The 25,392-nt window shown below is 37.2% G+C and overlaps 1 protein-coding gene across 5 annotated transcripts in view; it reads right to left on the bottom strand.

Annotated features, from left to right (window-relative positions):
- The window catches only part of LEF1 (lymphoid enhancer-binding factor 1), a 115,963-nt gene that overhangs the window by 15,474 nt on the left and 75,097 nt on the right, over positions 1-25,392 (bottom strand). For 2 of the 5 annotated variants that reach the window (XM_008576820.1, XM_008576827.1), the window contains exons 4-10: positions 21,464-21,596; positions 17,087-17,177; positions 13,078-13,200; positions 11,780-11,942; positions 6,624-6,731; positions 748-796; positions 51-91 (exon numbers count right to left, since the gene is read on the bottom strand). In XM_008576820.1, coding sequence (XP_008575042.1) covers positions 57-91; positions 748-796; positions 6,624-6,731; positions 11,780-11,942; positions 13,078-13,200; positions 17,087-17,177; positions 21,464-21,596 — 702 coding nt within the window. In that variant the 3' untranslated portion in view covers positions 51-56. Of the gene's footprint in view, positions 1-50; positions 92-747; positions 797-6,623; positions 6,732-11,779; positions 11,943-13,077; positions 13,201-15,264; positions 15,349-17,086; positions 17,178-21,463; positions 21,597-25,392 lie in introns of all 5 variants that reach the window. The other 3 variants (XM_008576805.1, XM_008576797.1, XM_008576811.1) reach the window with 3 other exon arrangements.

Genomic DNA, 25,392 nt, shown 5'->3' with positions numbered 1-25,392 from the left:
GCCTCTTTTCATAACTAATGTCAGCAGTAGGACCAGAGAGTCGTTCTTACCATGTTTCAGATGTAGGCAGCTGTCATTCTTGGACCTGTACCTGCAGAAAATTGTGTCTTTAACAAATTTTTACTGAAGAGGTTTTCGTACATTCCAAATACGTAGTAGCTACAACATCACGTGGACCTGCTTGCTTTACTTTTATGGTTCTTATACCAGCCATTTTTATTTGTGCAGGACAAGTAGTGGCCTTATTTTTAATGAAAGAAAAAAGGGAAGTAAATGGGACCTCACGGATGCCTTGAATTAATGTACAAGAAAGATAAACCCTATCATCATGTTTTATACTTTTTTAAAAAAACCAAATCACAGAAAAGATTCTCAAGGGGATACAAGGTAGCATGTTTAGTAATCATCATAAAAAACTATATTTTAAGGAGTTATACAAATAAACAAGGAGCAGAGGTGTTAAAGCAAAGAGAACACAGACAACAGAAGCAAAAAAAAAGTCAACCACAGTTCACAACCAGGATTCCAGGTGACAGGGTTTGGGAAAGAGTTTTAACATGTACCTTCACATAGTCACATTTAAAAGAAACATCTTTTACAAAATTCTAAAGAATTTCAGGAAAAAAGCAGAGTTGAAGAATCATAAGCTATCGTCACAGAAGAAAGCAGTGTGTAGAAAGATGCAGACTACTTCAAAAGGTGTTGTCAGAAGCATGAGAATTGACTGGAAAGTCACGTGGTGCCTACCTGATGTTGATTCCTGTAGTTTCTCTCTCTTCCTTTTCTTTTTCTTACCCTGAAAGAAGAGAGCCACACTGTCATGTCATAGACTGTACCTCGAACACATGGATGAATGTGATACGAAAGTACAGGCAGGTGGTCGGTCAATAAAGAGATAAAGGTGACTCATTATCTCTCCCTCACCATCTGTATCTGGAAACAGAGTCAGAGAGTGAGAGAGAGAAAATAAATGATCTCTTTGTGACCTTTGTCTCTATAGTTTCTTATTTAACATCATCAGATTTGACATTGTGAGTAGACAGATGGACGGACACACATACACACACATGCATGGACAATGACGTCCTAGAGCTACGGCCACAGAACTCCCTTTGAGAAAAGCCAGCTTAACCAGGAATTCCTTCTTTTACTTTTATTTATTAACTCGTTTTTAACTGAAATAGAATTGATTGTACATATCAGTGGGGTACAGCGTTGTACATCAATACCCGTGTGCAATATGTGGTCCTTAAGTCAGGATAATTATTATATTTATCATTACATTTGTGGCCCTTTACCAATTTCTCACTAATCCCTTGTCTCCCTCCCTACCTCTGGTGGCCTCAGTTCCATTCTCTCCTTTTGAAAGTTCAACAAATTATTGTGATTGTTGTATCTTTATTTTTTTTTTTAGCTCCCACTTATGAGTGACGAAATGCAGTATTTCTCTTTCTGTGCCGGCTTGTTTCACTTAACATAATTTTCTGTAAGTTCCTTCTCTTACTAATCACCAAACATAGAATCCGTTTGTGGTAGTGCTCGACTCACAGTAAGAATTCACCTTACTGTGAATTCCACTGTATAGTTTAAAGTTCCACAGTGTTAACTGAGTATCCATGACCATCGTGGCACAGGCACAACATAACCAAGGAAGGAGGTAGAAGGTAGTGGATATAACTTGAGAAAACTAAGGATAATTCTGAAGGCTAACATACAGCAGTAAACAATCTTGCTTCCTAAGACACACACAATCATGGGGATGTGCATGCAACTTTAAATACATTTCAAAATCATCTCAATGACAAGTTAAAAAATTCAGGTCCCATTTATAATGATCTAATTTTCCCCTCAAAAATAATTTTAATAGCATATAGCCACAGTCTATTTACATGAATAGTAAATGACTAACCTGCATTGGGTATTTTCAAATAACTATAACTAAACATATATCATATCCAGTCTCTGTTATAACTTTTTTAATAATCACATTAACAAATTAAACCTGTAAGATTATATTGAATACATTTTATGATTCTATAAAAATACATATATATTTAAGCACCTCAACATAGTTTTTCTTCATGTCACACAGCTATTGAGGATTTAAAGCTTTAGAGAGCTGGCCGAAACTATCCTCACAAACATTAAGATAAACAGCAGATATCCATGACCCTGGGAAATGGCATATCAAAATAATGGATTCTTCTTTCAGATTATTAAGGGTGCTCTGGGGCGAGGGAGCAGACAAAATGAGAGTGCGCATCCTGCAGGGGTCCACTGTCTTCCTTTCAAATGGAGTTACTGCAGTTTCCACAAGTTGCTATAATGTTTCATGTGTCTGGAACCTTCTTCCACACTTTCCTCTCATTCTAGCTCCCATTTACCCTTCAACATGTGTCTCAAGTGTCATCTCTTCCAGGAACCTTCTCTACACCACACTTCACCCCATGTCCCTCAGGCAGAGCTGAGGCCCCTTTTCCGAATTACCCCATGACACTGAGCTCACTGCCATGACCAAACTCCTTATGGGTGCTGTAATGGGCTATGTCCCCAAGCCCCTCACCATAGCCACCAGCCTGTCAGAGCTGCATCTGGGTCTCTCAGCACCACATCTCCACCATTCATGCATGCTTAGCCTGCATGCAGCAACTGTCTGAGGCCTGAGGTATTACACTTCTCTTGCGTAAGTGAAATAACCTATATATTATATTCTAGGTATAAATCAGTGTTTCAAGAGAACCTACACTTATGACAGACAAAAAGAAGTAAATGGCTTCGATGTACATCCAATATCCCTTATCTGAAATGCTTAGGACAATAAGTGTTCCCAATTTTGGAATATCTGTATGTATTTAATGAGATGTCTTGGGGATGGGACCCAGGTCACAAAATTCATTTATGTTTCACATACACTTTATACACATAGCTGAAGGAAATTTTATACAATATTTTTAATAATTTGGTTCATGAAACAAAGTTTTGACTGTATCCCATGACATGAGGTCAGGTGTGGAATCTTCCACTTGTGGCATCACATCAGCACTCCAAAAGTTTCAAATTCTGAAGCATTTTGAATTTCAGATTTTCAGATTAGGGATGCTCAACTTGTATTAATGTCAATTTATGCAAAAAAGAAAATTTATGTGTGCTAAACAAAAATATTTTTGATTAAAATTATATAGACTATATAATACTAAGAAGCATTAAGCATTGAATTTTAAAGCTCTAACAATACAAACATTTGATTACTCTAACCCAAGAAAATGTGTGCACTGTTGATTCATGAAAACTTCAGTTATTAGTCAAAGTTATAAAAAAATTGAAATTGTAGAATCTAGGATGCCACAGAATGTGGCATTTTAATATTAATCACTGAGATATATATTTAATATGATCTCACTGAGGATAGCATTCTGGCACTAAGTGCCTTGTTTTATCTTTAGATTCTATTCCTGTACTGTTATTTTAAGAACAATATCTTTAGCTAAAGTGCTATCACTTGATTGACTTGTTTGCTTTAATGGTATGAACAAAGCTGGGTTTTCCCTTCATTCAAGGAATATGCAATACAATTTCCTTTAAAACTTGTGCAGAGGAAAATCTTTAAAGATAAATTCACACTCTACTAGCTTTGTTTAAGACTACTATTCTCCCCCATCCCTCCACATGGTGAAAAAGAGAAAGCAAGATGGAAAAAAGGAGAGAGCAATATGTGTGTGCTTATATCTTTTTAAAAGTTAAAACTCATTTACTTAAGGATCAGAAACAGAAATTTAATTATTCAACAAGCAATACTAAGTCTATACCAATTCACAACACAGCAAAGCTCTTTACATGAGTCAAAGAGGAAAGGTCAGCTCTTCCCTTTTAGGCAAACCACATCCAAAAGACATGCAGGACAGGATTAGAAGTTGATGCTTTTGAAACCCTTTAGGTGGGAGGTTGATATTCCCACTAAAAGGTGACAAAGGCTCTATGCAGAGAGGTGGTAATTACTGTTTGGAGAAGAGAAACCTAGTTCAGGGGTGAAAATTCTTCAACTAAAGAAGTCTTCTGGGCCGGCCCGTGGCTCACTTGGGAGAGTGCGGTGCTGATAACACCAAGGCCCCGGGTTCGGATCCCGTATAGGGATGGCCGGTTTGCTCACTGGGTGAGCGTGGTGCTGACAACACCAAGTCAAGGGTTCAGATCCCCTTACCGGTCATCTTTTTTTTTTTTTCCCCTTTTTGTCTTTTACTGACCGATAACGGGATCGCAACCCTCAGTGTCGCACCCGCACTGCGCTCAGCCAGTGAGCGGGAACCGGTCTCCACATGGGATCCAAACCCTCAGCGGGAGCGCCGCCGCACTCCCAAGCAGCGCACTCTCCAGTGCGCCACCGGGGCGGCCTTTTCTTTTTTTTTTTTTCCCTTACCGGTCATCTTTAAAAAAAAAAGAAGTCTTCTTAAGAAGGCACTGGAAGACTGAGCTAATCCACTCAGGAGGAGGGAAACTGCGTAGCTCTTTAAGTCAGAGAGACCTGAGTGTAGACTGCAGCTTAGCCATCTACTACATGGCCTTGGACAAATTACTTGACCTCTCCAACCTTTCAATTTCCTCACCCGAAAAATGAAATAATAATATTTATGCCACTGGACTGTCGTAATGATTAGAAAATAACAAAAGAATTTAAGACATCTCTCGACAATTAGGATATGGCAGTTATTAAAACCACCAAACGATGACTCAGGAGAGCTGAGTGTGCTGCTGCTCGTAAGTAACAGGACTCTTACTTCCTGAGTCACAGTTGTATCCGATGTCTACAAACTCCAAATCCTGACCAGGAAAGTGACTTTTTCTGTGGAGCACATTACAGGAAACAAATTGTACAGCCCCTTCCCAGAAATAAATGTATATGTGTGTTCAAAATGTTTTGGAGTCTTACTATATGGGATATATGACTTTAGACATGCATCCTTGTTGTCTTCTCTATGGGAACTTAAGCCCCACAGGGGCATCTGCAGCAATGGCTGCACATTAAATTGAACTGAATACTAATTAATAGATTCACCCTTGCCCTTTTTAAAGGAACAATTCCACTTATATTAAGACTGTCCTGGTGGCATTTCTAACACTAGTCTCACATGGAACATGAGTATTGCTATAGATTCAATATTTGTGTTCTCCCCAAATTCTTATGTTGAAATCTTAACCCTCCATGTGATATATAAGGAGGTGAAGCCTTTGGAAAGTGATTGGGACACAAACGTGAAGCCCTCATGAATGGGATTAATGCCCTTATAAAAGAGACCCTACGCAGGCCACTTAGCTTATTTGGTAGACTGTGGTGCTGACAACACCAAGGTCAAGGGAGGAGACATGGACCCTGCAGAGGTCCTTCACCCCTTCCACAGTGAGGACACAGTGGGCCCTCACTACACACAGAACCTGCCAACACCTTGATCTTGTACTTTCCAGCCCCCAGAACTGTGAGAAATAAATTTCTGTTTTATATGTGCCATCCATTCTATGGTATTAGGTTATAGCAGGGTGAATGAACTAAGACAAGAATGGTCTTCAAAATTTTAAATTATTTCAAGAGCTTAAATAGTCCGAATTATTCCCCTCCATAGAATATAAAACTTCAAATACATCATTTATAATATACTTTCTCAGAAAGAGTCTTTTGCTATATCAAGACTATATCAGTAAGAAGTTCAAACTCCATAGTAAAACAACTGGAAATATAAATAAGGTATTTCTTGCCAATAAAATCAGTACAACTTAAAAATGAAAATACCTACTCCCCCTGCATAAAATACATAATAGATGTGAGGGTAAATTAATATGGAACAAAAAGGTTTTTTAATCTAGTTCTAATCAGTCCATGGCATAACAGCCACCTGAACACATTGTTTATAAGAATCATAAAATAATACAATCTTTCGGAAAGCAATTTGCTTTTCTTTATATCCTTTAACTCAATCCCACTACTATGAATCTATCCTACAGAAATAATAGTCCTAATACAAAAAAAAATTGTTATGCATAGACACATTCATTGAAGGATTATTTGCATTTGTAAGAAAAAAACCAGAACGCAACTTAAAAGTCTAAAAGCAGGAAAAAATGGTGAAGTAAATTGTGATATTCACTCAATGGTATATTGATATATATACATAAATATTATGCCATAACAGAAAAATGTTTTTTATATATAAGAGCAAGAAGCATGACACAGAAGTGTATGCATACACATGAACACACATATACACAACTCATATCCAAGTAAAAAATAAAAACATAGAAAAAATACAGGAAGGAAGTGTAAGTAGTTATTACTATTGCTGCCTTTACATGTTAAGATAATGGTCTTTTGTTTTAAACCAACATTTTAATAAGGTATTACTTTTTTGATTTAGAAAAGCATTACTAAAAAAATTCATTAGTACCCATAACAAAAAAAAAAATCATGATAGCTTAAATCTTTCATGAGGCAACTGATACATAAAATCCTTATTACAAAGTTATTAACTTCCAAAAATGGGAAATAGTAACAGCATTATAAACACCCTGCAACACATTTCCTTTTAGAAAGCAAAAGGATGAAAGTGGAGAGCTGTTAGTATGGAAAAGGGGCTTACATAATTGTCTCTTGCAGACCAGCCTGGATAAAGCTGCATATGTAGCTGTCTTTCTTTCCGAGCTAATTCATAATATTTAGCCTGCTCTTCACGGGAGAGGGCATGCCACTATAACAAAAAGGGGAAGGAGGAAAAAAACAAATGTAAGCAAAATAGCAACTTTCATGTTCCAAACATTAAAAAATAAAAATATTGAGCATTTAAACTGATTTATTTTTAAATGGTAGAAGACCAAGTGCTGCAGAAATCCACTTGGAGTCTGGTGGCTAGAGTGAAACTCAAACTTTGGTTTCTCTATCCTGTTCTCCGATATCACATGAAACACATCAAAGTCAATCAAAGTATCCAAAGTAAAATGATCTTTGTCACCCACCCTTTCTCTTTTCCAATATAAATTGAAAAGAACTTTCACTGGTGAACCTCAACACCCAGCTTAGCCCTTTTTCATAGTTTGTAGCATAACCTGATATCTGAGCCCAAGTACCACTTATTTATAGAAAATGTGATAATTTCCAGATGTCTTTTAAAACAGATATACCCTCTCCTCATACGGACAATCTCTGTCATACGAAGAGTCTGAAAACTTAATCATATGATCTTGTCTATAGAGCAAGACACAAAAAGTCAGTCTGTCTGTCTCTGCCTCTTCACTGTCTCCTCACACATATAAATGCTAATTGTCTATACAGAGAACACTGATAACATTGTAAAGTCACACAAGCACACTTTATGACTGTGGTTTTTAGCTTCCTTCTGATGGAAAGCAAGGAGCCTTATCTAAGTTTACTTTGCCATCTAGAATTGAGGTTGCAGTTTGTCACATGGAGAATGTAGCTGCTGATATCCTTCAAATTTTACACTTCTTTTTTACATTACTGGCATGTATCATATATAACGAAATAGTTTATGTAGGCAAGGCATCCCTGGGGATGGGATTTTAAGTGGCTCATGCTAGCATACTGCTTTGCATACTTGCCCCAGGTCCCTCAGCAGACAGTTTGAGTATTTTCTCTACTTTCCAAATGCCAGGATCTGCCATCAGAACCTTCTAGGGAGAACTCTGGGGGACCCACTGGCCATGAGGTGATGGCTGCTGCAGGAGGAGGAGGCCTGAGTGTGCACATGCACGCGTGAACACGTGCACATACACTCACTCTCAGCTGGCCAGGAGCCTCCCTCTCCTGCCCTCCCGCAGCTCTTAGGTGTGCCACTTCCAATTTTGCTCCCTTCCCATTCAGGGTTAGGATCACCTTTTCACACTCATGGCTGCCCTACATATTGCTTTTAATCTCCTTGCTCTTATTTTTTTTAATTTTTTTTTTTTTAAAGGTGTGGGTAGGTTGGGGAAAGGAGAGAGGTTGATGAGAGAAAACATTCTCCTGGAGGAGGCTATTTCTACTATCAACTTGGATTCAGCCCCTAAAGTATAGGCAATGAAGCTTTCCCCAAGAAAACAGAAACACCTGCTGCCCTTGTTTGACCATAGAACAAGAAGCTGATCTCAAGAAGACACTGTAGCACCTTCCTGCCATCCCCAGCTCCCGATCCAGCCTCCACTGCAGACACAGAAGTGCCCACAGTCAGGGAAACAGGTCCCATTTCCTTTGAAAGCCCTTAAAAGCCAGGCTCTCTGGGCTGGATAGAGTAGATGATTTATTTTTTAATTGCTTTGGAACTGCAGAATATAAAGTTAAAAAGCATGACACACAGCAGGACTTGGCCTGAACTTAAAGGCAAAAGCAAGTAATACACTTTTTTTAAAAAAAAAAAAAAAAAAAAAAAAAATTGGGGGAGGTGGCAGAAAAAAAAAAACAACCCTGAAAAAGTTACCCAAAACAGTTCTTTGTACTAGCAGAATAAACAAAATTAGACAAATTGAGCCTAAAAAGAAGGCATGTCTGGGGCAGCAGTGGAAGTTTAAACTAGGAAGGAAAAGTCACAATGACTCTAGCAACTGACAGCTTTTCTACATCTGCGACACTGACCTAGTACTGGTAAACCTTCACAGGGAGGAAAAATCAAACTGAACACAATGGAAAAGATCATCCTTGATTTTTTTGCAAAAACACTGATCATTGATATTTACACAGTTGGTTATTGTGCTAAATAAATGTGACTGGCAAAAGGCAAAGCGTTACCAAAAAGGAAAAAAGAAGAAAACAAAAAAAAAGTCTTCCATTTTAAACCTGTTGGTTCATTCATTTCATAAATATTATTCCCCTATATACAACACCTTTAATAACTGCAATATAATAGTATCATTTTATATAATTTATGGATTTATGGTAGCTTTATAACATCCTTAGAAAACACAGAATCATGAAAATTAACTCCTAAAATATGTATCAAGGTTGGGTCTTCTACCCAAACAACCAGGTATTTTTCATTGAAAGCAGAAAAACTTAGGTTGATAAAAAGACTCCTTGCTAACAAAACTGAATAAAATGTAAGGAAAAAGAACAAGGCACAATCTAAACTATTTACCTGAATTTTCCATTGCTTTTACTTCCCTGATATTTCTAATGCACAGAACCTACTCACAAATAAAAGATCATTTACCAGACTAATAAGGTAGGTAACACAATAGTATTCAAGTTTTGCACTGGAAACAAAAACAATGTCTAATACAGACTAGAAAGATAGTCTTTTTTTTACAGGAACTTCTGAAATAATTGACTAAAAATGCTTTTCTATTTCTTTGCTTACTGAAAAATAGAGAGTTAATTTTTAAAAAAAATTAAATTTTATTGCCAAGTTTTTAGCAAGTTGTGGAGAAAATACCCATTTAATTTGAAAAAACTTATACAGTTCCAAGAAAATACATTCTGACAACAAATATGTGATAAATGGATTTCCTTTAATGGCCGGAAGGTCTGCAAAGAAAAAACTTATTTTAAAATAAAATTTGTGCTATTATTATTTATAATATGAATTAAGATGAAAACTTTAATTCATATGAATGAACATACCTATTTTAGAGATATGGTAAAGATGAATAAAAATCAAAAGATAAAATGTTTCAGGATGAATTTAAGATCCACATTTAAGAACTTCTAATTATCCCAGTGTAAAACTTCATGATTTTAAAGCAAAGAACTTTAAAGAGCTAGCAAAAACTGCCCTGCCAGAGGGGAGTTATGAAAGGACAGAAAACCTGATCTTAATCAAAGATCTCAGAGACCTATAAATAGAAACAGGTGTCTAAATCAAAGACAGAGAGAGACCCCAAATGAGAACCACCCTTTAAGACATATGCTCAGATCCGGGGATTGTTAAGGGAGTCGAGAAAGTAGCAACTGTTGGAAACGTGCATTAAAAATAGCAAGCATACCTCCATTTCATATCCTCACTTACTCTCTTGAGCAGGAAAATAATTCTCGCTAGAAGGCCAGGGAACTTTAACTCAAAAAAGGAAAAGCTAAAAGTTTTATACAAGCTGAAATAAAAACATCAACTCTTTTTTTTCCCTCTGATTTGTTCTTTTTAAAGAGTCACGGAAAATGGTCATCAGCCTTTAAGCTCTTAAGGTGGAGTTCTTCAAAGATGATGGGAATCACTCATCTGCTATGATCTGGTTTGGGAAATCATTGTGATTATTGTTATTAAGTGTTTAAGAATCCACAGGGAGATAGGGCATTGTATACATGACACCAAAATCAGCTATAATCTATCACCACACCCTGCTTCTGAAACCCTGGTGTCTTGCAGATTGGAAATAACTGCATTTTGAGGCTATCCAATGGGAATTGATAACGCAAGGCCTGCTTCCATCCTGTGCACATGGACTAGTGATCTCCTGAATGGTTTTTGTTATGAATGCTCAAATTTATTAGGTTTGGAACAAACATGGTAAAAATTATCATCAACAATAGCTAATACATGGTCCCCTATGTTTTGCAAGGGTTCTTAGACCCTCATCTGAATGTTCATTTGCAGATCATAAATATCTTGGGAGATTGCAAAAACAAATACACAGAGTTATAAATTAGGAAGCTGCCATTCATATATGAAAAGCATCAGCAAATTAAGATGAAGCATTTATAATATTATAATATACTCACAGTCAAAATGTAATTTGAATTAGAGAAATTCAAAATTTTCCACCACTCCTCAAATATCTAACTAAAACCATTTTAATCCTGCAAAAATTACTTGGAAGTACCTGGAAGTCTTTGGCTGGTGGTTGGATAAAGAATCTTAGAGTGTCTATCCTAGTCATGGCCTAGTGCCTGGCTAGGTGCTCAGAAAAGTATCATAGCATGGGTTAAAGAAGAAATGAAAGAAAAGGAGCAATCCAGAAACCTGGTAAATGTACACTGTAAGAATCACAGTGAAAATGTAATTTGAATTAGAGAAATTCAAATGTTTCCACCTAGAAAGTTCTAGAGTGAGCTTTCTAGAATCAAGGCTGCTCTGGATCACAGAAATTCTTCCATTTGAAGCCTGACAGTAGAACAGATCTGCTTCTGTCTTGGAAGGAGTGGCCACCTCCATTTGCCGGCTGGTCCCCCCAAAGGCCTTGCTGTAGATCCCTAAACAGGCCAAGTGCTTTCTTTCCTGCTTCGAGGTAGCACATGCTGCTCCATCTGGGCAGTCTCTCTCTCCCCCACTAACCTCTACTCATCTCTCAGGTCTCAGCTTAAATACAATTTTCTCAGAGGGGCCTTCCCTCGTCCTTTTTGTTCTTTCTTACAAAATCTTGCTTGTTACATACACAGTATTTATCACAATTTTAACTATATATTTAGTGGGTAATTATTTGTCTAATGTCTGTGTTCTGTCACAAAACTTTAAGCTCCACAAGGCAAGGACCTTAAATATTTTATTTGGCATTATTGCCTACAGCCTAGCATCATGCCTGGCACATAAAAGACACTCAATAAATATTTGTTTATAGAATGAAACCAGGTAAAACAGTCATCATTGACAGGAAGTTTCCTATGTGCCAGCACAGTTGAAGTTGTTTACTATGCATTGTATTATTTAATCCTCTTAAAGGCTATTACCAAGTCTGGCTCCCTTTGTTACTTCCTGAAGTGTCAGCTGGTTATACAAACATATTCAATGACCACCTGATATGTACCTAAATTTGGGCAAATTTTAATGAAGCAGCTCCATGGTTACCACAAATATCAATATACCATCCCACTACTTACCCTTCTGCCTAGAATCTGGTTGATAGCTGCACTTTCCTTGAGAGTACACTCAGCTACGACATTTGCTCTCATTTCTTTCATGTATAACATAAAAGCATTCAGAGGCTTCTTAATGTGAGGTCTTTTTGGCTCCTGCTCCTTTCTCTGTTCATGCTGAGGCTTCCTAAAAGGTGGTTGTGGTGGTGGTGGTGGTGGTTGGGGATGGGGGTAGAAGGAATGAGGATGGGATGGGAGGAGGAGAGAAGCAGAGCATCTGTTTACATCACTGCACTCAGACTGGGGACAACCCTCTTGGCTCTCTGCAAGCCCCCAGAACACCATCAACTTAGAGGAGCAACTCTAGACTCACTTGATCAAACACTGAGATGCAAACCACCAAACCAACAGGGCTTCTTATCTACTCAGTGACTCTGCAAGTAAGGATCCTTTGGCTTAATAAAATGTGCGTACAGCTGTAGAAGCGTTTAACACAAAATAGAAATGGATTTGTAATTGTGAAGATGCTCCATCTAGGGCCCTGAGGCTGACTTTCTTGGTCACCTCAGAAGCTGGACACATAGTACACGTGATCATTCCTCTTTCAGAACAGAGGTTTTTCACTTTGGGGGAGGAGGGTCAAGGGCCACTTTGAGAAGCTAATGAAACTTTAGACCCTTTGCTCCAAACAGATGCATACTGACTTTGCATGCATTTACAGGTGCTTGATGGACTATCACATGCTGCCTGCCACCCTTGACACTCCTGTCCACAAACCATAGGTTAAGAAGGTCAATTACTAATCTCTTCATGGTAAATTAATTTAGCCTTGCTCTAACAGTCTGAGACACGCCTGTCTTAATAGGGAATCCTGGGCTTTGTTTGCCCCTTTCCACTGAATTCTGTGCTGTTAAGTTTTGAACCAGGGTAACTGCATTCCAGAAGAAGTACATTAAACCTCCAATCTACTTCCCTCAGGTACTGACAGATTCTCCCCAATAATCTGAACCAAATTAAAATCCAGTGGCAAATGGCAAAACAGCTCAAGATTCTTCAATGCCTACACTCTGAAGACTCCTCCATTTTGCTGAAGTTCCCATGATCTTTTAAGGTCTGTGCTTCTTTCCAATTTCAGAATCAAAATCAGTGCAGTGAAAATCAAGCTGTATAATGTCCTCAAGGCAGAGCTACACTGAGAGAGGGGGAATAATAGTAAGAATAATAATAACAGAGAAGGAGAAGTTTCAGTAGAGAAGAAGCATGAGTGTATTTAAATCCTCCACTCTTCCGATGTTCACCGATATGCGCAGGTGCATACTTACACGTGCATTAGATCACTGTCAGTGTGGGGATGTTCCTGCTTGACCTGAGGTGTTACAATAGCTGGATGAGGGATGCCAGTTGTGTGGGGACCAGGAGGACCAGGAATCATATGATGGGAAAACCTAAAAGAAGGAAAGAGAAGAAAACTGTGTGTACTATTGGCTGTTGTAGCAAAAGCCAAATGGAATTTAAAAACAATCCACTAACTGCTATTGGCTAAGAGTACAAACACATCTTTATGCACAAGAGTATTAAACATAAATTAGAATGAGATGATAATTATTTTTTCTTTGTGTATGCAGGTGGAAAATATTTATAATTACTCCCTGCAGTTTTTTCAAACTAATAGTAGAATCTGACATTTCTTCTGGAAGCATTGTAGACTACAGGATTTTTATAGAAAAGGAAATAATTTTTCTTGCAAAGCAATTTTCAAATATGGATTTCAATGAGTAATTATTGGAAATATAACACTTTATTAAAATTTAGCTTTTTAAATGATTTTTAAATGAAGCTAAAGACATCACATATAAAAACCTATGCCTATATTCCTAAGTAAACCATCTTATTAGAGTTTTCTCACATTACTCACTTCTTCATTAATACTAGGAGAGAACAATTCAGAAAAGAGACAGGAAGATTTTCTCAATCCCCTATTTAATAAGATTCCCTTAACATCATCCAAAATGATTTTCTATACAAAAATAATGTTTGAGAGATCTAGTCCTATGAAAACCTGATAACAAAATTAAAGGGAAGGACACGGTTCTGCATCAAGGTAAAAACCACACCTGCTAAAGGCTTTTTCCTAAGTATGCATAGAGCATTAAAATAATCTTCAAATATCCACCACTAGCCAATATGAAAGAGGGAAATTGCCATGCAAGAAAAATAAAATAAGGACAGTACTCTCATCAAGCTCTTGGGATAAATTTGGATACGCTTTAGAAATTTTTGTTTTTCAAATGGTTTTAAATTAAACATTTAATTCAACAAAGATAATATTCTCAGGTCTTTCATCACAGCCTGTACAATTAATTCCGACATCTGGGAAGAAAAGAAGAAACTCTACTTGGATACGTAATATTTCAGGAACAAAATTTAAAATATTAAAGAAGGTATGATAAAAATACAAATATTTGACCAAATAATGCTGCTTTGCTAAATGTAGTTTTTACAAAAATATATGATGCTAGTTATTTGCCGGTAAGAAAATCCTGTTGTCAGATTGTTGTTACAATGTTAAAAAGTGTAAAAACATATTTTAGTGGGAAGGATATTAATTCTACTTCCCCACCCCTACCCAACCAGCTAGATTTCACAATTCACTGAACAAACAGTATTTTTTAAAATAGATGAAATTCACCACGGAACTGCGAATTTCATACCCATATAAAAAAGACAGATTCACAATCAGTTAATAACCCACCAGTTTGACTTCCAGCACAATAATGCTAGCTCTCTTGAAAAAGCCACATCGAACACACAGATGATACACCACCAATGTGTGTGTACATCAAGCACAGGGCACAGAAGCCATCCTTTCCAGAAGCAAAAGCATCACACAGAGCAGCCTCAAAGTGTGGCACGGCAGGCTTCACAGAGCTTCGCTTGCACTGATGTGTCCACACAGGGCCTGATTCACACACTAGGACGCACACCTGCACGGCCAGACAGCCTGTAAGCACTGTTCTGTCTCCCGACAGCCTTGGTCCAGGAAGGCTCTAGGCTACCTGGGCATTTTCAAACACTGCTGCATTAAACTGATGTAACTTTCCTCAAATAATAGAAGCAAATAATAGAACTCAGATCAAACCAGTTTTTATCCTCCTCCCTTACCCCACCCCTGGCATATTTTGAATTGAACAAGCTCTTCTTATAACATCTACTTTCGGGACCTTTCATATCCCACAGTTGGGTGGCCACGAATTCTTTTGGAGGCAATGTTTCCCAGTGTGGCTGGGCCCATCTCCCTGCTGGGCATGGCTGGTCCTGCTGGGGCACAGCCTATGGCTCCTACCCAGGAGTCCTACGACACCTAGTGTGGGAGCCAGGCACACTGCACAGACGGATGCGTGGCTGAGCTACACCCCCTCCTAGCTGACCGAGAGGCAAGCAGAGGCGCACAGATGCGAGCACGAGAAGAGCAACTTGTCCTCGAGTGCCCCGTTTCCACCTGCACCTACCTGGACATGGAAGTGTCGACTGACAGTGAGGATGGGTAGGGTTGCCTGAATCCACCCGTGATGGGATATACAGGCTGACCTTGCCTGAGGTCACAGAAGAAAGGAACCCATCAATGACGAGACACGAGTTACCAACCAGCAGTAAGAGTTTGATGAGGGGAGAAGAGGGAGACACTCAAACAGCATCTTGTGGGAGTGTTACATGCACACCACAGCATTTCTTCAGTTACACAACCATTTCCCTTCCTCACCCTCCACCCAAAGCATCATTCACTTTGAAGAAAATCTCCCACCCTCAACTTTAAAGCAAGACAGTCCCTGAATTCCTTGTCTTTTATCCCTTCCCCTCTCCCAACCCTATTAATGCTTTCAGCAAAGAAGGCACTTATTGTTTATTGAACATAACGAAACCCTGAGAATAGTGAAATATTGCCTTCAGAGAAGGAGCTTAGTAAATTCTTTATCAGAGTCATTGAGAATTTCAGGGAAGGGAAGAAGGAAGGAAATAAAATTTTATATTTATATGAAAATGAACAAACATTTAAAAACACTGCACCTTTCTCCCCACATATACCTACGTTAGAGTCAAGAAATAAATGACCAATTCACTGGAATTATTTTCTCTCAACCCCGAGAAGTCCATCTTTCCCTCTGTTCTTTCCCCATTTCACATTTTTCATTTACACAGTCTCTATGTCCGGCTGCCAGTGGTCCAACTCAGCACGGGATTATTGCTCCTAAGGAGCTAAGTTCAGACAAAATGACTGATCTAAGTTTCAAAGTATACATATAATCAATTAAATTAAAACAGAGTTATTGACTGAGAGATTCAATGCGAGAGAGAGAGAGAGAGAGAGAGAGAGAGAGAGAGAGAGAGAGAGAGAGGAAGGAAGGAAGAGAGAGATAGAAAGCGGGAATATCCATGGCCGGATGAATGCTCCTTACCAAAGAAGAAATAATTGTAAAGATGTCCAGATAGGGAGACAGCGGGCAATGACATGGGGACTGTGGGGATAGAGAGCCAAATAGAGAGAGGAGGGAAACATTTGCTACAGCGGAAGCATGTTTCTATGGAGTGAGAAGTGGGGAGGAGGAGAATGGAGAGGAAATGGGAGTGGGGGGAGGAGATGTTGTCTGTTAATAAAAAAGTTATAAAAATAGGCTATACTATATAAAATTATTCTTTCTTCCCCAAATTTATTTCCTTTACCTGTATAATTAAAAAATTTAAAGGGAGAAGTAATAATGTTTTTAGAAATAAAGAACAAAGAGCATTAGCATACGGATTCTGAAAAACAGCCCAAACATCAGTTTTTTACTCTTCTGAATTCAAATTGGATGTTTACTTTATTAAAATCCAAAACATGGCTTTAGTTTGTTAAATTTCTAATTACCTGTCATTTATCTCACTTGCCCATTTATAAGCAAAGGTAGATATTCAATGTGTCTAAGTTCATGTTTCAAAAATGTAAGTTTTTTAATGAACATTAAAAAACTAGAAAAGACAAGCCACAGTGAGCACTAACTTTGTACAGGCATAGCAAATGCCCAAAGCCACAAACTGAATCCATAAAACTATAAGCTTCAAAGCAAATGCTACACAGTCATTTTCTACACATATTAGCATACAGATTCAATCCATTTCAAGTCTGTATGTTTTTTAATCTTTTAAATAGGAATAAAATAAAGTTAGCACCTTGCTTGTTGATGTGAAATTTCTTCAACTCTACAAGGTTACCATTCATAAAGCTCATTTCCATGAAGGGAAACTGAAAGAATATGTGTCCAAATATCTGGCTGAAGGTTACAGGAAGGATCTTACCAGCCTAAAGGTGGGGTGATCTGTCCAACACCACCCGGAGACAGGGGATAAAAGGTGGGGATATCAGGAGCCGGAGGATGTCTGGACATGCCTATTAAAAAGCACAACAGAGAGGTATCATTTCAGATTCTTAGGACATTTGACCAGAGGAGCAATACAAAAGCAATAAAATGTTTTATGCCATTAATACTTAAAGTCTAGAACAAAACAATATTTATTCATCAGATCCAATGAGCAGAAGTCTGTTAGCTTTTCTCAAGATTTCGACATCTTGGAGAACAGTCTTCAGGTAGTAAATCTTGAGGAATTCCTAAAGGAGTAAAAATGCTGCCTGCCAGTAAAAGTCATCAAAATAGACTTCTAAATTATTTACCTTGCCCCCTTTATTTCACTTTGGTTAAGAAAATAGTAGACAATTGTTTTTGTGTCGAATGGAAATGGAAAATTGTTTTGTGTAGGATGGAGAATGACAGCCCTTCCTAAGTAGATGGCCTGCCATGGTGCTCAAGGATTAGACAAATTGCTGCTTTCATATTTTCATTGGTTCCCTTATGGATACATAGATTTGGGAAATGTGATACCTCAGAGGATCGCAGATTAATTAGGAATCATCTTCAGCCCCAAATGGTCACACATGATATGATTCATTCAGTCTCTGTCTGCCACTTCAGCTCCAACTAAGCTCTTCATCAAGTTGAATCCTCTGGGCTCCAAGGTCAAACTGTTCTGGATTAGTTGTATCCCACAGAAAATGAGAAGGCCCCAAATTGTTTCTCAAGCTCACACTCCCTAGAGTACACTGCCCTAAAACCACCTAAAGATACCCTAATCCTAATCTCAAATGAGGATCCCTTTGATTACACCTTACAGAAAAAAAAAAAAAAAAAAAAAAAAAAGACAGAAAAAAGGAAGGGTAAAACGAACATATAAAGTGTAAAAATTTAGATTTAATTTATTTGGAGGAAAGTGATTCTCAATAGAAAAGAGCCATAAAACTTTTTTCATACAGCTAATTATAGCTTTAAAAGACCATTTCCACATAAAAGCACACAATCCAAGGTTTAACACCCTGAATATGCATTCAGTGACGGTAAATACAAATATATTGTGTTGGCTAATATGTGAAATTAGCTGAGCACATGGAAGATGTTCTTTAAATATTCCTGGTGTTTTGTTTTGTTTTGTTTTGTTTTTACTGTTTAAAATAACTATGAATTTCATTTTGATTTTAAAAGAAACTGAAGGCCTTAAACATATGGGAATGACTTAAGAAGTACTGCCTTCAAAGATGATGTTAATTTGACTTTGAAGTTAGAACAAACTATTTCTCAATTTTTACAGAAAGTAGGCAGGAAGGAGAAAGGTCTTTAATCTCCACCTTAACAGGAGAAATGTGTGCCTCTCCACCAACTACCGAGTTACTGAAGACACATTTCACATCATTTATTCAACTAGTATTTATTGAATACTTACTGTGTGTTGGAGGATATATTCAGCATAGCCTTAAACGTGCAAACCTTTAAAAGCAACTTTTATAAATATAGATGAAGTAATTCTGGAGTTTGACTGCATGGATATGCCACTCACCTAGCTACATATCTTTGATAAAGTTATTTAACTGTTATTGTTTTGTAAAACCAGAATAATAACAGAATAGGGGTTGCTGTGAATAAAGAATGCACTAACATGTGTAATACGGAAAAATGATTGGTATAATGCATAAGCACTATGTAAGTGTTTCTTCTTATTTATAAGGATGAAATGGAAAACAGAAAGTATAAACAGGTATATAAACCTAGTATTTCCTAAAAGCTCTTTCATTTTAACATTTTTACCAGACTGGTAATGAGTAGGAAAAGAAAAGATTGGTATTAACCTCCTCTTCCCTTCCCCCACTCCACACACACACATTGAGAGATGAAAACTAGTGTGCTCCCTAATAGAAAATTAACCTCAATTTATTTGTCCACAAATGAGAATGGGTACTGCTGACAAACAGTTTATTACTGATTATTACCAAATATAATAATTCTACAATAATGTATTATATAATTACATAATTATATAATCACAAACATATTACTGAATAGTTCCTTTTAGGGTTAGAGTATGAACATGATACTCTTTTGGATTTTTTTCTAGATAAAACTAACTAGCATACTAGGAACTTCGAAATCAGCAGCTCTGGCCTCAGTACCATCATGCTCTAACCAGCTGAAGTACATGATATACCCAAAAGGCAGGCAGGAGGAGAGAAGAAAGAATAAAAGCAAGAGACCGAGTAAGCTTAGTTTTTTGGCAATAAGAGTATCCAAATGGAGGTACACAAACTCAGTATCACGTAAATGAGTGCTTTCCAAATCAAAATGTATGTATCTCCAGAGGTACACGAAGCCCAGGACAAACATAACTAAAAACAGGATCCTTAGATTAAAACAAGCACAAATAGTATATCGAGTAGAATTCAAAAATCACACAATTTTTGTTCTAAAAATTTTTAGAACAAAATAAAGACTAAAACACGTGCAAGCAGACAATTCCTGATCATGCCCACTTGGCCTTTCTCTGTAACTCTAGAGAGTTCGTTAAAAAAATTAATTTGCAAAGCAATGATATATTACAATTAGGCAAAACAAGGTAGGGTAGCAGTAAGAGATGGAAACAGAAGAGAAAATATAAATGTAGTTGGTAACCAGTTATGAACTTGTCTCTTTTTAAAATTGAACTGTCCTAGAATTCTTGAGAGAAAAACCATTAAACCCTGATGTGTTATTCTTTCAAATAAGTTAATGTTTCAAAGTGCTTTGAACAGGATCTAGGACACAGTAAGCACTATTTAATTGTTAGTTAAATAAATAAATCGTTAAAAATTAAATAAAACACACTGTTGGATTCTTTTTGCTAATTGTTTGAGGCTTTTATATTGATTTTTAATATAAAAACATATTAAACATGTTTAATATGTGACTGAGACTGTGACCCACACGTTTAAATTGCCCACTTCACGTCTCCCTTCAGATATCTCAAAGACACCTCAAACTCACCATGACCAAGATCATATTGTTGACATTCCCTTTCAAACTCAACCTTCCTCCTAAGATCCCTATCTTAATTCCCTTTCTCACCATATATCCACAGACCTGTCTTTTTGGTGTTTCTTATTCTTTGGAGACTGTTGATAAAAAGAAGCAGGGTGGAGGAAAGATGGGGAATGAAGAATAAAACAGAGTCAAACCTGGAAACATCTGTATAGGTGAGTCTTACCTTCTCTAAGTCAAGGTAAGTGGGCTCTACTCCAGACCAAGCACAACAGTAACTAAGTCTTAGATAAGTGTTCTATCTTAACAACAGTGGGAACTGAAGGTGTTCAGTATTCTACCTAGAAGTGTTAACAGTAGCAGAAAAGAACACCCAGCCACTGAACTCCTCTCTTTTACACACTCATTAAATTTCGTTGTCCATTATAAGTCAAAGATAGGACAGGACAAAAGGGTAAAATGCAGGTGGTGGAAAATTTTACTCCTTGACATTCTCTGCCTTTCCGGGGTTTTATAAGATCTTTTATTCTGAACTTTCACAGTCCAAGAGTGCACATACATGGGAAGAGCAACAGGCATGCTGAGAGCGAATCCATCCTCAAGGGTGGCCCTGAGCAGATGGGACCAGAGGCACAGAGAACCAGAGCTCCCGGTCCTACCAACCCACACCCATACTCGTCAGGCAGAAACTGGACATTTTAATTTTTCAGACATCTTACACCGTGTCGTTTTCTGTAAATGAAGTAGAAGCAGAACTTGATATTAATGTAGAGGAGTAAAACAGAATTCATATTACTTTCACTTTAAATAGAGATAGTTTTGTACTTTATTATTTACGATATCTAAGCTGGTGCTGATAAATAACAAAAAGAAGATAAAACACAATGGGGATATAAATGAATAACCAAGAGAAATCACAAGAGGCTCAAAAGAATAATACCTGAAGTCAAAATCTCCTACTTGCCCCTTTTCTAATATTTACAAAAATATTACTATCAACACCTTGTGCATTTGTGCATGAAGTAAAGAAATACTATAGAGGATTGAACTTTTAAGTATATTTGCACAATATATTGGTTTATATTGTAGATTTTCAGAGCTGTCTCTTGGAAAATGACTCTACTGTACTTTTCTTCTGTTTTTTAATTCTAAAAAATAAAACAAACAACAAATCCTTAAGGGTTTCTAAAGAATTGTTATCAAATGAATTACTCCTGTCTTCTACAAATGTATTTTGATCCACCTACTGTATGGAGCAAGACATGTGAAAGATCACTCAGACTGGTGGGACTTGGCTCCTCATTTAGCAAAGGAGACCTGGGAAGGCAGGGGCCCTCACCTTGTTTGGAGTTGACATCTGATGGGATGTGTGATGGGTGTGATCCTGGAGAAAAGTGCTCATCGCTGTAAGTGATGAGGGGGGTGAGAGGATGGACTGCGTGGGATGGCTGCACCACGGGAACTTTATTTGACTGCAAAATAAGCACAAGGTCAAAGTTAATAGGGATGCCCAGCTCTTATTTTCTCTCCAAAAGGAAAAATTACACAATAGCAGTAACCAGTTGTCAGCATAACCCAACAATCATCTTCAGACCTTGGCAACTGATATCATCTCATTTAGAACTTCAGAATTTTCCCGTGGTAAATACTCAAGTACATGAATATCTCACCAAAAGACTATCAGTTATTTCATCAGTGCCCCGTTAGAGATTTAGGTTGGTCACTATTATTTATTTATGTGTAAATATTTATACACATCTACACTCCCGTTTGGATTATCTTCTCAGGTTAAGTTCAATAAAGAATTACTGGAGCAAAAGTTATGGATGTTCTATAAGCTCTTTATTCACTACACATGTCTGGCACAAAAAAGGAACTCAATAAAAAATTGTCCAATGAACAAATAAATGAATAAATATTGCCAATTTGAAAGGCAAATTTTAAACAATCCAATAAATATAAATTTCCTGCATTACTAGCCCCTTAGTTTAAATAATTTTTTATTTTTATGTTTGTACATCCTTAAAAACCACGTCACACCATTTTTTCATAATCTATATAGCTTTGTCAAACATGAGAACCTATTCAGTTCATCTTTTGCTCCTCTATTTTCCAGAAGTACTAATTGATAAAAGGGAATTTCCAATCTTGAGTTTAATTGCATAATATGAAATATAGCTTAAGAACATTTTAAGTTGTTAACATTTTATATTTTAATGTACTTTTTATGTCTTATACTTGTTGACAAATTTTACTACTTAACTCGGAAGTCCTAAACTACATAACAGTAACACTTTTTAAAGGTTCAGGTTACCTATATGGACATCATCAGTTTGAAGTCCATGATCATTTGACTGCAGACAAAGTTAACGTTGTCATTGTTTCTTCCAAGAAAGTGCTTCCTAAGTAAATCAGTAATGTAAACAATACTCAGGCAGGTTTAACCTAATTATGGGATTACAGGGATCATTTTAAAGAAAGTCCACAACCAGTCCCCTCAAAAAAGAAGGGAAACTCACTCAACACAATTACATAAATGTAAAAGATGTTTCTGATTTTAAACTCACCTACTAGTTAAAGCAGTCTCAGGAAGATCTCTATTTAGAAACACCATAATAACAAGTAACATAAATTGAAGAGGAATAGAATGTAATGAATTCACTAGTTCAGACATGCCTCCACCATAATTAGTTTGAATTAGTGAGATTTTACAGTACTACAGATTAAAATTCTCCAGAAGCAAAAAGCAAAAAAAAAAAAGAAAGAAAAGAAAAAGAAAAAAACCCAAGGAAGTGCCGAAAACACTCCACAGTGTGAACTGCTTAAAATGTGGGACTGTATTTGAATAGAGGGCCCCATAACATCCTTGTGTATGGTAGCTGCACCTATGACGTACACTGATTTTCAATTTGATGTTTTTTTTTTTTTTTACAAATTAGGTGTAAAAATCATGTAGCTCCAATGGGAAGGCTTACCCTCAGGAAAATTAAGAATAATTATCCTAGTAATACTTAATTCTCTTTACACCCTATCATTACAACCTCCATCCAAAAGAAATTTATGGGGCGAAAAAAAAGCAAAGGGAAAAAAAATTCACACTGTTTTAGACAGTGATAAAATTTCCATACTAGATTTTCCCTATTTTATGATTGTCAGCTCTTCTCTAATGGCAAAACTTGCATAGTTCATATAGCCCGTGGCATTTATTAAATAGAGCACCATTATCAAAGCCACACAACTTTTTTCTATACACCTCAGCACAAACATCTATGCATATAAATTTATAAAAAATTTAAAAAGAATTTTTAACGCTTTTCAAGTGTTAGTGATGCAGTTTACCCAAAATACAGAATGAGCTTATTAAATACAAGTAATTTAGACTGCTAGAGGAGATGGCAGGGGGTGGGTGGGAGTGGGGATAGGAGAATATTTTAATAAATCCTTTTAAAAACGGAAACAAAACTCTCAACAACCAAATGCTAAAATGAATATATTTCAACTATACCTCAGAATAACTGTTTTGAGTTTCATTTTTGAAAGTCTCATAAGAAGCATAATTGCCAAACAATCTACAAAAATATTTTCTTAGGGTAGTTTTAAAGAGGAAGCATTGCAGAAGTCTTCTGGGGAAAAAAATTATATATATAAAATAAGCAAGGCTCTTATTTCCAGAGCACCACCTTAAGGAACTTGCATTAGCAGGCAGCATCTTCTTAATGTCTGACCTATCCCTCCAGTCATATAGCTCAGAATCTGGTGCCATGAATTTTTGCTAAATTATGCTATCCTTGCTCTCCTCTTAATTTTACGGTTTTCAACACAGATTTGCTTTCCTGTGGGAAGGAGATAAGAAGCTGAGGATTTTAATTTAAGCTCTGGCCTTGTCTTATATTTTGCAAGATGGATAGCGAAAGCAGTACTAGTAGGTATGTTAAAGCCAACAAGGATTACGTCCATTTTTGTGGCCAAATAATAAAAGCAATATGAAATCTCAATGATATGTGTAAGCAGAATTCTAAGGGTTATATTCTGTCTCCTGCCGACCATCTCGGCCATGTATATAAATGGAACAAAGTGGATTCCACCCTACACTGCAGATAGCTGGCATACTGCCATCACGGTCAAGTGCCCTCAGCCCTACTGGTGGGCTTCCTCTGATGTCAGAGTTACTGTCCTTTAAAACTATATGCACACACAAGGTGAGAACCTTGGCACTACTACTTTGGTTAAGTTTTAAGACAAACAGTATAACCATTCTGAATTCTAGTCTTCTAATCTCTAAATAACAATGTGGTGTATTTTGGTGGTGGGACTAGGTGACAGGGAGAATAATCAACCCATTACTCATGTCTCTGTAGACAAATTTATGTAGCTACATTATAATGCACACTTATACATGTATATTTATGCATATCTATATTTTAAGCACCTAAGCTTTTCCCAGTACTATTCCAGCACCAACTACCAATACAGACAAGGGCCAGGAAGTGGAGTCAGGGGTGGTATTGGAAACAAAGAATATGTAAAAAATCAAACAAGCAAGCAGAATCTGAACAGACAGCATCAAGTACTATGAAGAAAATGATGAACCAGGTGATAGGAGAGACAGTGTGTGTCTAATCCTATGCTTTCATACCATGTTAAAACTGTAAGAAACCTAAAGTCCATTTAGTACTAGCTCCTTATTTTATAATATGGGAAGGTGGTCAAGCCAGGACTACTGCCAGCACTTATAACAGTATGCCCAGCTCACTACACAATGCCAGTAATGCTGGGTCACTGCAAATACAATGGGCATGGAATACCTGAGAGGCTCAATACAGTGGAATCAAGTAGTAGAGAAATTCAATCGTTTTGGCTCTTCCTCTGTGCTATGTACTGTACACACAGTGCCTCACTTAACAGAACCCAAATCTCCTGATTCCTACTCAGGTGCTTTCCCACTACACATCTCACTGTAAGGGAGGGAGGAGGAAGAAAAAGGATAAAAATCACTTTTGATTCTTTTTCATTCATAGGTATAGTCAGGTGAGTTTTAGCTGCCAGTGGAGAATTACCAGGTATTCCCAATGCATCCTTTGTTTTATTATCCCAGGGTAATAGTATGCATAATCACTCCACCTTTATGAGATTCCTGACAGCCTTAAATCATCCCAAATTCTTCACTCCTGCTCAAAGAGGTTGAGTAACTTGTCTAAGCTCACACAGCAGTAAGAATCTGAGCGGGGCTGAAGTCCCTAGTTTTCGGATGACTCTTTCCACCCAGGC

This window comes from Galeopterus variegatus, unplaced genomic scaffold (genome assembly GCF_000696425.1).
Source record: "Galeopterus variegatus unplaced genomic scaffold, G_variegatus-3.0.2 Scaffold63, whole genome shotgun sequence".
NCBI lineage: Eukaryota > Metazoa > Chordata > Mammalia > Dermoptera > Cynocephalidae > Galeopterus > Galeopterus variegatus.
Note: the sequence above shows the minus strand (reverse complement) of the source record. Positions and strands in the feature narration are given on the sequence as shown.